General features: G+C 40.4%; 1 protein-coding gene across 1 annotated transcript; it reads left to right on the plus strand.

Annotated features, from left to right (window-relative positions):
• The first annotated feature begins 10,456 nt into the window (after window positions 1-10,456).
• LOC108757981 (uncharacterized) lies at window positions 10,457-12,349 on the plus strand. The gene is made up of 2 exons (XM_018502685.1): window positions 10,457-10,657; window positions 12,206-12,349. Exons 1-2 carry the CDS (start codon window positions 10,457-10,459, stop codon window positions 12,347-12,349), a joined length of 345 nt encoding a protein of 114 aa, XP_018358187.1.
• The last annotated feature ends 699 nt before the right edge of the window (window positions 12,350-13,048 follow it).

Below are 13,048 nucleotides of genomic sequence, written 5' to 3' on the forward strand. Positions count from 1 at the left end.
TTAGCTGCGAAGAGTGGCAAACCGAAGAAGTTTCGACGTCCCAAAAGAGAAAAGACGAATGAAAAGGGAACCGAGAGTAGTAGCAGTCTGACGATAAAGTGTTATGATTGTGGTGTTGTAGGACACAAGAAGCCAGACTGTTCGAAGAAGAAGGAAAATAAATCATCTGAGAAACCTCGGCAGTCGGCAAATATCGTCGACGATTCCTACGCCACCTGTCACATGACTTTGCCCATTGAAGAGGCATTTGGAGACAAAAGCGGAACAATAACTCGATCCTTTCTTGACAGCGGATGCACTGCTCATCTTTGCGGCGAAGAAGAAAGTTTTCAACGGATGCACGAAACGGATAGAAACAGATTAAATCTAGCCAGTCACGACGTTGCAAAAATCAAAGGCGAAGGAGAGGTTCTTCTTACCGTCGCAACTGAACAAGAAAAACGATTAGTACAGTTCCAGAATACATTTTATATGTCCTATTTACGTACGAATTTAGTCTCAGTAGCTAAGATAACGGACATGGGACACCAGGCAATTTTTAACAGCCGAGAAGCGCGAATAGTTAATCGTGACGGCAATGTGAGACTCGTAGCGGATCGTAAAGGTGATTTATACTACGTTCGTAAGGATGTCAAATACGCGAAGGCCGCGACCGCAGCGGAGTGTTCTGAATTATTGAAATGGCACTAGCGGTTGGGTCATTTAAATGCTCATGATCTCGCGCGATCAATTCGAGACCGTATTTCATCAAATGTAAATCTAAAGGATATTGATAAACTGTCGCGTTGTACTGTATGTTTCAGAGGAAAGATGACCAAATTCCCCTTTCCAAATGATCGAAATCCATGCATCGAACCATTAAAAATTGTGCACTCAGATGTTGTTGGCCCATATCGTACACAGGCAGCTAATGGTGCACGATATTTTGTAACTTTTGTTGATGACTGTACGCGATGGGGAGAAGTATATTTTCTACGAGAGAAAAGTGGTGTTAGCAGCGTTCAAATTATATCAGGCCACGGTGATCTGGAAGGCAGATAAAGTATTTGCACACAGTCGGACAATGGCAGAGAGTACTGTAACGTCGAGTTCGACCAATACCTAGTAAAAAACGGTATTATGCGTAGATTGACAATCCCTCACACTCCTCAACAGAATGGAGTGGCTGAGAGATTCAATCGAACTATACAAGATATGGCTAAATGTTTGATGCTTCAGTCAGGCTTGACAGAGAGTTTCTGGACCGACGCCATCGCCACTACTTGTTATATACTCAACCGATGTCCAACAAGCACTTTAGATGGAGAAATTTCGTTCAAAAAATGGACAGGCTAATCGTTGAATTACGACAATCTAGGACTTTTGGTTCCAAGATATTTGTTTTAGACAAGGACTCGACAAAGGACAAATTATCGGCCCGATCGTTCAAAGGTATTTTTGTCGGATATCCCAGAGAAATAAAAGGATTCCGTGTGTGGACTCCGTCGAAGCATAAAACTATTGTCGCTCGAGATGTTCAGTTTTTAGAGGAGATTAATAACATTTCTGAGGATTCGTCGACTTTAGATAATTTAGCCATGGAAGACACAAGTCGAATGAAGAATCCACCGAAGATCATCTGAATGAATATATCGATTTGTTTCCAATTGGTCCGGCTATATCAGTTATATCTTCTAGCACTCCACACGTGCCTGCGACGCAATGCGAAGAACCCAAACGAGCACCTGGTAGACCGAGGCTCCTTCGCACCGAAGCAATAGGGCGACCTAGAAAACTGTTTAGAACCGAAATATCGTCTAGGAACGAAGCTGACGAAGATCGGACAGAGATAGATGAAGAGGAAGCAGTCGATTCAAATGGTGTCTTCACCGGTGTAGCTGGGATATCAGTTGAGGAAGCACTTAAAGGTGAAGATTGTGAGGAAGAAGGCTGTGGAAAATAAAATAAGAAGCCTGATAGAGAACGACACATTTGAAATTATCAAAAGGACTGAGGAATAGAATGTCATTGGCTGTAGACTTGTGTTAACAAACAAATATCGTACTGATGGCCAGATTGAACGACACAAGACTAGATTAGTCGCCAAGGGATACAGTCAACGTTTTGGAGTTAATTATCATCAAATATTCGCCCCTGTCGCAAGACTGGAAACAGTTCGGACAATGATGGCCCTCGCTGCCGAGCTTAAACTGAAAGTCTAGCAGTTTGATGTTGTTACGGCTTACCTCAACGGTCAACTCGAAGAAAACGTTATCATGGAGATGCCTGAAATGCTCGCGGAGATGCTCAGGAAGATCGTTGCCCAAGCATCGGATGTTTCGGAGACTCATACTCGTGCTGAAACCATGCTAAAGATGATTAAGGAGGAGATACTTGTCGTCTTAAACGAGCTTTATATGGACTACGTCAAGCTGAACGACAGTGGCATGCCAAGTTTAGTCAAAAATTGAAAAGCTCAGGGCTTAAGGCAACCATAAATGAGCCATGTCTTTATTACGATTGGCGCAATTCTGAAATCATGCTCGGGACCATCTATGTTGATGATATACTCGTAGCGGCACGAGATAAAGCTTGGATCCAGGAGATCAAGAGCCAACTATTATAAGACTTTGAAATAAAGAACCTCGGTCTTGCAAAATATTGTTCGGGATTAGAGATCAAGCAAGAAGACAATGTGATCGAATTATCACAAACAGGTTACATTATGGCATTACTGAAGAAGTATGAAATGGAAAATTGCAACGGAGCAGGCACACCTTCCATCACGTCGTTCGACAACAAAACTACCATTAAATCAAGCCTCGAATTCACAAAAATGGTCACATCGTGAATTAATCGGCACCTTAATGTATCTTGCTGTAGCAACACGACCGGATGTCGCTAACACTGTTTCTAGACTGGCTCAACATACAAACAATCCCCATGCGGAACAATGGTCTATAGCTAAACGAGTCCTAAGATATTTGTCTGCGACATCCAACCTGGCGCTTGTCTATACTCAGATGGGCGAGCCTATCCAAGGATTTTCAGATGCTGATTGAGCTGGTGATACAATTGATCGTCACTCATATACTAGTTATGTTTATCTTTTAGGTGGAGCCGCGATCTCTTGGAGATCCCAAAAGCAGCGAACGATAGCGTTGTCATCCACCGAAGCTGAATATGTCAGTCTTTCGGAAGCCGCAAAAGAAGCTGCCTATTTACGAAGCTTGATGCACGAAATTGGGATGGACAAGTATGAAGAAATTATTCTCTCGGTTGACAACCTCGGGACATTATACATTGCTTCCGATCTTGTTCATCATGCCCGAACAAAATATATAGATGTCCGCTATCATTTTGTTCGTGAGAAGGTTGTGGCCGGTGAATTGAAGCTAGAGACATGTCCCTACGACACGCATGACGGCCGATATTCTAACTAAGGCACTACCCCGTGTCTCACACGAGAGATGTCTGGAAGAACTGAGACTGCAAGTAGTCAACATCGATAATCCTTAGCGTACGATTTGAGAGGGCGTGTTGGAATAAGGAGTCAAATCTCCCGGTCACCTCGTACTGCCATTCGTCAAGACGCTATCTTATAATTCATTTTGGATGCTTTCAAATTGCAATATCCCTAGACACTTTCATGTACACGGCGACAAAAGTTGCGTTCCAATTATCCATTATCGTCGACACAACACTACACATCCGTACTCAGTCGAGGGTTGTGTAAACTTGTGTTTTATAGTGACAATTACATGTTACTAACTGCGTCGGCTATAAATGAGGTTGGAAGACGTTGAGTGGCTGGCACTTTTACTTTTTTTGTTTAATACAGGCGGAAAAAGCTACATTTAATCTAACTCTATCCGAAACGGATCTCAACCGTGCACAGCGCACACATTCTGTTCCAATTGAATCGTGCACAACGTTACACTTTGTGTATTACTGTGTACGTTTGTGTTAAGATGTGTTAAGCAATTGGAAAGCACCCTTTCTTATCCGTTACGTTTCGTTACGCTGTGCATACAGAAAGTTCGTGTCCCAATATTGTATAACTTTGTTTTTCTCTAATAATTAAAAGGAACATCTGGCAAAATACTGCATAACTCGCTCCTGATTATTTCGCATCCTGGCCCTGGTGAATATTGATTTCTCTCAACTCTACAATTAATTTTGATAGAAATTGATTGAAAACTGTTACGAGATAAAATTTCATACTTTCGCGCCATCAATTAGCGGTGGCATTACCATGCTTCGATTTACTTTATCCTAGACTCGATGTTACTAACGACATCTACTCATTGTAACTTTTTATCCCTTGAGTTGACAACGCTGACACGCACACCGCCGCCTGCGCTTCTTCCACATACTTTTGTTTCGTGCGCACATCAGCTCGTACGTTGTATTATTTTTCGCCAAATATATATTGTTTTTCATATTCTGTTTCCTCTTAAATTCGGTGTGTTTGTGTTTATCCAGTTCTCTCAACAGGTTATGGGCCCAGGGCACGCATAACGTAATCGCATAAACGAAAGTGATTTCTTTTTCCCTTTTCTCGTCTCTGTTAACGCGAGCCGACTCGTCCGGTCTTTGCTCGCGCCATTGGTCTTTTTCGTCCACAAAATACGACTGTGACCATCTGCAAGATGAGCGAATCTACGGATCTCAGGAATATCACGAAGTCCGATGGACAAAACTTTGAACTGTAGAAGTTCCAAATGAGAACAATTTTCGTCACACACGATCTCCTAAACATAGTTCAAGGCGAAGAAGTCAAACCAGAAACGACTGGTAACCTTCGCAACGATTGGATAAAAAAAAACGCAAAAGCCATGCTCATCCTATCATCGTCCATGGAATATTCCCAGCTGGAATACCTCATTACTTGCTCAACAGCAGCTGAAATGTGGACAAAACTTTCTGCTATCCATAAGCAGAAGAGCGCGACCAACAAGTTATGGCTCACAACAAAATTCCACAAATATCGCATGGCAACCGGCGACTCTGTCACATAACATATCGCTAAAATCGGAAACATGGCGAATCAGTTAAAAGATATCGGATATCATGATTATGGCAAAAATACTTGGAACCCTACCTTCGAAGTACAACGCGTTGATCTCGGCTTGGGACAGCGTCAGCGCAGCGGAACAGACGCTCCCTCTGCTACGAGAAAGACTGATTCGAGAGGAAGCCAGGATGACATCCACAGAAGTAAGCAGCGCTCTGGCTGCAACAACCATCTCCACAGAAGGTAAACGAGGCCGCCATCATCGCCGCGACAGTGAAGAACCGCGTAAAAAGATAATCGTTTGTAGTTTCTGCGATAAAACCAGTCCTCTTGCCAAATATTGATTCGCTAAAAAGAAGGCATTAAAAACACGAGACAATGATAAAACGAGCGGGTCTAAACGCGACGATTCAGCTAATTTTGCCACGTTCATCGCTTATCAAGCCACGAATGGCTCGAATACCGAAAGTTCCTCTCATACAGCCGATCCGAGTCTGGCCGCTTTTCTCGAACTCGACGAAAAATATATTTGGCTTCTCGATAGTGGCGCTTCGAGGCTCCTCTGTTGTCGAAAAGAATAGTTTACCGAATTCTCACCGTGTAATAACGAAACGTTTGTCTCGGTGACAACACTAATTTAAAAGTGGAAAAATACTCATTTCCCAATTGATAGATAACACAGGCCTGCAAAATTGGAGGTGTTAAAAGTTGATTAAGATTTAACTATGTTTTCTTACGTAATTTTTCGCGCTGAATCCGAATCCGGCGGCAGAATTGCTCTATCACGTCAGGTTTTTGAGAAAAGTGAGATTAAAGGTGTCAAAATTGACGTTTTTTGACATATTTGTGATTTCTTTGCTAGCGAAGTAAATTTTTTTTACTACTTTCGTTTACGCCATCTGAAAGTGTCAACATTTAACTTCAAAATATATTTTTTTTAACGCCGTACGTTTCTTTTTCACCGAGATAATCTCTGTGTAGTCACACAAAGAAAAACATTTTTGACACAAAATGTTTGTGTGATTACGCAGAGATTATCTATATTTTCTTACGTAATTTTTCGCGTTGAATCCGAATCCGGCTGCAGAATTGCTCTATCACGTCGAGATTTCGAGAAATCTTAACCCAAAACAGCCAAATAAGCCATTTTCAGCCATATTTGAAATTCAATTAAAAATTGATAAAATTTTTGTCGTCCAATCCATCGATGGTATCATTTACTACTATACAGCCCCTTCAAAATCCATTTTGGACCGTCCCAAAGCGATTTTTTTTCCGGAGATATAGCAATTGAAATTTCTATAAATTGTATCTCGTAGACGCCTAATCTGTACTACACAGACGTTATTTCGGTGAAAAAAAAAGTACTGCGTTAAAAAAAATATATTTTGAAGATAAATGTTGACACTTTCAGATGGCGTAAACGAAAGTAGAAAAAAAAAATTTACTTCGCTAGCAAAAAAATCACAAATATGTCAAAAAATGTCAATTTTAACACCTTTAACCTCACTTTTTCTCAAAAACCTGACGTGATAGAGCAATTCTGCCGCCGGATTCGGATTCAGCGCGAAAAATTACGTAAGAAAACATAGTTAAATCCCAATCAACAAAACCATGCAGGCCTGTGTAATCAATGGCATGATGGTGAAATCAACGATGTTTTATATGTTCCGTGCTTAGAAAAGAACCTCTTTTCGACCGGCGTATGTATGTCGATCGGTTTATCAATTGTCTTAAAGGATAATCGCGCGGATATACTTTCTAAAAACAAACAAATTGTAGCACGCGACGTTAACAGAAAAATAATCTAATACGCCTACTAATTAAGCAGAAATAAAAAATGTCGGCACTTTACGCGTCCTCAGCACCTCTAGAAACGTGGCATAAACGTCTCGGTCACATAAACTGTAACTATCTTAAGATCTGTAACTATAAAGATCATAACAAACGGCTCTACTACCGGAATAAACTTATCAGATAAGAAAAGCTTTTTCTGCGAGTACAGCTCATTGGACAAACAAGCGAGATTACCGTTTTCAACTACGCACGAAAGTGATATTGCGCCCGGCAAAATCGTTCACGTCGACGTGTGTGGCCCAATGCAAACGCCATCAATCGGCTGAGCAAAATTCTTCTTATTCCTCAAAGACGAGTGTTCGGGATTTAAAACGGTCTATTTTTTAACGCACAAAAATGATGTATTTGATTATCTAAAAGAATTCCTCAACTTAACAGCGAATCAATTCGGTAAAAATATAAAAATCTTAAGAGCCGACAACGGTACGGAATTTATTAATTCGAACGTTTGCAGTTTACTAAAAGAAGGTATAAAGCTACTTACATCCGCATCTCACACGCCGGAACAGAACGAACGCGAAATGCGCACGATCGTGGAAAGTGCGCGTTCTATGCTCTTAGCACGAAATCTACCTAAAAATCTCTGGGGTGAAGCCGTCAACACGGCAGTCTAAATATTAAATAGAACAGTATCCACGCGCTCAGGTGGCAAAACACCGATCGAAATCTACTTAAAAAGGAAACCCGATTTATTACATATTAGAATGTTCGGTTGTGACGCATACGTACACGTTCCACATGCCTTACGTAAAAAATGGGACCCTAAGTCACAAAAAATACTTTTTGTCGGTTACGAAAAGGATTCCGGAAACTATAGACTACTAGACACGCGAACCAAACGCATTTCGATCTCGAGAAACGTCACTTTTAACGAGAACGAAATCGACGATGTAAAACAAAAGAGAATCTGGATTTTCATCAATAATAACGCGAAAAATCCGATGGACAAACCAAACACTCTTGAAACGACGATGAACGATTCGATCGATTCAGACTCAGATAATTTCGACGCGATAAATCTATTATCAAATCATGATACTCACAATCCAGTCCTTCAATCTTCGGAGAGTAATACTATGAGAGTTTTAACACGGGAAATCCAAGGGGAATGCGGGGCGCGGGGGATTCTTCGGTGGCGGGGTATGAGTCATGCGAAGTGGCAGTAAGGCATCCCAGATTTTGGGGACTGCAGTCACGTACAAGCCAACAAAAAACATTACAAAAAAAGAAAATATTGCCATAAACAAAAAACAATACAAAAAACAAATATTTAAAAAACGAAAAGTTTTACAAAGGTTATTCGCCGTTATATACTCCAACCGTTTTTCGACCAAGATATAGCGTAATGTAATTTTTCTAGAAACGACATTTATTAATTATTTTAAATAACTAAATACGATCAAGTTTCATAATTAATCGATTGAGCGCCAACATCTGGCTGCTATCGAAATCGATGATATTGAAAGAGAAACATTTCAATTTACTATATTTGCGAGATCCGCGAGACGACAATGTGGGCCATTTCGCATGGATCAAGAATCTATCTCGGCTCATGAGCATGCAACTGAATAAACATAACGGCCAAAAGTACATTTGCGATCGGTAAGTATATGATTAACAAAAGCGAATTCTTCTTAAAAATAATAAAATAAAAAAACCGTTATTTATTTTTTATTTGTAACTGTTTTCATTCCAATGAGAAATTGCAGTTACACATTGTAGATTGCCAACGGATAAACGATTGCGCTATCCGACTACCGAGCTACAACGACAAGTGGCTGAACTTTAACAACTATAATAGGAAGGAACGAGTTCCATTTGTTGTTTACGCTGATCTAGAATGCATCCTCGAGAAAACTGATAGCGATCAGGATGAATCTACGCTCACGTATCAACATCATCATCAAGTATTTAGCATAGGATACTACGTGCGCTGTTCGTACGACGATTCGCTATCAAAATATGGATTTCGTCGTGATCCGGATTGCGTTTCATGGTTCGTCGAAAAACTGAGAAGTTTAGCACATTGCGTAAAAAAAATTTTAGTAGCTAATGTCCCCATGGAAACTTTGTCGAGCGAACAGCGAGAGACATTGCACAGCGCGACGCATTGTCACGTGTGTGAAAAGCCTTTCGCGCTAGATGATAATCGAGTAAGCGATCATTGCCATTCAACCGGTCGTTACAGGGATCCCGCGTATTCAAATTGCAATTTAAATAATAAAAACTCATATTTTATTCCCATAGTTTTCCACAATTTATCAGGCTATCATTCACATTTTATTATCAAAGAAATAGCTACAGCATATGAAAACAGTATAGAATTACTTGATAGCAATAACAAAGGAAAAATATATATTATTTACAAAAAATGTTAAAGATACCGCTGAAAGATCAGATTCGCGAAATAACATAAAATTACGGTTCATAGATTCTTATAAATTTTTAAGTACTAGTCTCGACGAATTAGCATCCTTTCTTAATAAAAATGAACTTCGAATTTCACAATGCGAATTTCAAAATTTGTCCGAAGATGATTTTGAGTTACTGATACGAAAAGGGATTTTTCCATACGAATACATTGATTGTGCCGACAAGTTGCAGGATACGCGTTTACCACCTCGCGAGTCATTCTACAGTTCATTGACCGGTGACACTATCCGAAAGCGATTACGCGCATAACGTGAATGTTTGGCAACAGTTCTCTGTTCAAACCTTAGGTGAATACAGCGATCTATATTTAAAAATGGACGTGTTGCTGTTTGCTGACATTTTTGAAAATTTTCACGATAAATGTATTGAAAGTTACGGCCTCGACCCTGCGTATTATTATACTTTACCAGGTTTTACGTGGGACGCTATGTTGAAACATACACGCGTAAATTTCGAACTGCTCACTGACGTTGATATGGTGATGTTTATCGAGCGCGGTATACACGGCGGTCTTAGTCAATGTTACAGCAGGTACGCGTGAGCGAGTGGCACCCAGTTGGACACTGCTCAATTGGATACGAGCCACTCACAGCGCTTGAGACTACAAAGCTCCTAAGCACCGGTCGCTGTAATTGGTGGTGTCCAATCGAGCCGTGATCAATCGGGATCACCCCCGCGTGAGCCAGTAACAAATATATGCAGTCGTACGACCCATCGGAACCTTCTACGTACTTGATGTACCTCTATGTTAATAATCTATACGGATGGGCGATGTGTCAACCGTTGCCATACGCCAAATTTCAATGGGTCGAAAACGTCTGGAACTTTAACGCGATTGTTCAGGATTCGCTTACAGGTTATGTTCTTGAGGTTGACTTTGAATATCCGGAGCGTCTGCACGACGAGCACATTGATCTACCATTCTGTCCAACGCGTGATAAACCACCTGGCAAGTGGTAGGATAAACTTTTAGCGACTGTATATGACAAAAAACGTTACGTTATACATTATCGCAATTTACAGCAATGCATGCGTCACGGTCTTCATGTAACAAAGATTCATCGCGTATTGCTATTCGCACAGTCACCATGGCTTCGCGATTACATAGAACTTAATACAAAATTTAGAATGCTCGCGAAGAATGATTTTGAGAAAAATTTATTTAAGTTAATGAATACTACAGTATTCGGCAAAACCATGGAGAACGTGCGCAATCACATCGATGTAAAATTATTAACACAATGGGATGGACGATACGGCGCAGAGGCAATGATCGCGAAGCCGAATTTTCACAGCAGAAGTGTATTTTCTGAAAATCTGATAGAAATTGAAATTCGTAAACTTGAGGTGAAGTTCAACAAACCGATCTACGTAGGAATGGGTATACTCGATATATCAAAGATCTGTTTGTATGAATTTCACCACGAATATATGTTACCGCTGTATCGCAAAAAATGTAAAATTATGTACACAGACACTGATAGCCTCATATATCGCATCGAGTGTGATGACGTTTATGATCAAATGAAGCGTGATATCACTAGGTTTGACACGAGTGATTATTCTACTGATAATGTGTATGGTATACCACTTGCAAACAAAAAAGTGCCAGGTTTAATGAAGGACGAAAATAATGACGCAATATTGAATGAATTCGTCGGACTCAGAGCGAAAATGTATGCGTTGAAGGTGGATGGTAAAAAGGATAAAGGCGAAAGGTATCAAAAGTAACGTAGAGCGAACTATAACGTTCGATGATTACACCCGAAGTTTAAACGATGAAATTGAAATGACTCGCCAACAGTTATGCATAAGATCAAAATTACATCAAGTATATACGATATCTGAGAAAATCGCTCTAAGTCCGTACGACGACAAACGATACATCATATCGAATTCAATCAAAACATTACCATGGGGACATTATCGAATACCTTTGTAAAAAAAAGGTCCTGTAATGTAATTATATTATAGAAATGTATTATATTATCGAAATGTATAACCTTAAATAATTACTGTATATAGTATTACATTTATAGTAAAAAATAAAGATTTTTTAACGATTTTTTATACATCAAATTGAAAAAGATGAGTATAAATAATAAATATTTTATACATCTTATGCATTTCATACATTTTTTATATATTGTTATGTTTAAAATAAATATAATTTATATGAAAAAATACAGTTTGTATGAATTAAATTATATTATCCTTGTGTATCCAAGAATTGTGCGATACATCGAATCCCAACCATTTTACGTAAACCTCGTCACCTCTCCTGCGCAATACTTTCCCCACGAGATACACGTCCGGATAAACCGCGCGATGTAACTCATGTTCATAGAACGCTCCAGAGATAGATTTTCCGCGATAGTCGTCCAGTAGATAGGTTACGGGATGAGTATGCTACACTTTAGCGATTTTAAACACCTCGGTGGTCCAATTTGGTGTATAACCCTTCTCGAAGACGGTTTCATATTTGCTCACACGTACCGAATCACCTATTTTGAATTTTGCCGGACCCGCGATCTTTACGTTGCTGTATACTGTGGCCAAGAGTTTTTCAGCGATCACGGGGGGTAACGTCGACGGGTCGCATATCGATCGTTCTATGCTTGCGCGTGTTATAATCTGATACAAGCTGTAACAGCGCATTGATCCACTTATAGTTTCCGTTAAGTGTAAATATCTTCCACATATCGTTTTTAATGTGCGATTGAATCGCTCGACAACTGATGACTTCATTACAGAGTACGTGGAATAATGATTGATGTTGTGTTTTTTCAAGAGCCGTTGCACATCAACGTTGTAAAATTATTTCCCCATATCGGTCTGTAGGTTTTTTGGACATCACTTGCTCTTTCGAATTATCTCACCGATAGCTTCAGCCGTCTCGCTTCCACCTTTACTCTTGAGCGGTATGGCCCATGCATACTTGCTCAACATATCGATGACAGTCAGTATGTAGTGATGACCTCTGTTGAAACGCGAGTATGGATGCATCTCGACGATGTCAGCCTGCAACAGATCAGCATATCCCCGGACTACGACGCGCCTTAGCGGAAAATTTCTTTTCGCCGGAGCGTGCAATTCCTCGACGAGTCAACGTCTACCGGAGTTAACTTTTCTCTTTTCATCGGATCTCTTTTTCATGATTCGTCGCGTAATACAGAAGAAAGTAATGTATTTTTCTCGCTGATGTCACTCGACTGACTCGTTTCATCGACACAAGATTTAATTTATAATAAGACCGGCTTCGCGGAGTTCCTCGATGATCGACTGCATCTTGTTGCCGTAAACGTTGTTCCCTGCTCGGTGCGAAGCGTCGAGCAATCATAGACGATCCACTAGCTCGTTGGGATCGTCCCAGTGCATGTAATCGATCGCGTTGTCGTTCAACGTCATTGTGCAAGGAAATCCCTTTCCAAATATTTTACTCCGTTTCTTAGGTGTGACCAACATCGTCGGCGCGATTATGTGTTTGTACTTGTATGCCCTGTTGCTCAATACTCGATCCTGAGAATGATGCTTGTGCTTGTGCGCGCTCGTGACCAACAGCATGCTCTTGTAATTGTGCATATCGTCTTCCGTGTAGAGGGCATCGTCGGGAATTCTCTTGAAAATCAACTCGTAAAGACCGGGGTAACGGCATATCGTACGCCATCGATAATTATGTTGTCTGCGTCATCCACGTCGAAACGTTTATTGCCAAACATTAATCCATCCTTGTGTAGGTAAACGCCGTACACGTGATCTATA

This window comes from Trachymyrmex cornetzi, unplaced genomic scaffold, assembly GCF_001594075.2.
Source record: "Trachymyrmex cornetzi isolate Tcor2-1 unplaced genomic scaffold, Tcor1.1 scaffold1013, whole genome shotgun sequence".
Classification (NCBI taxonomy): domain Eukaryota; kingdom Metazoa; phylum Arthropoda; class Insecta; order Hymenoptera; family Formicidae; genus Trachymyrmex; species Trachymyrmex cornetzi.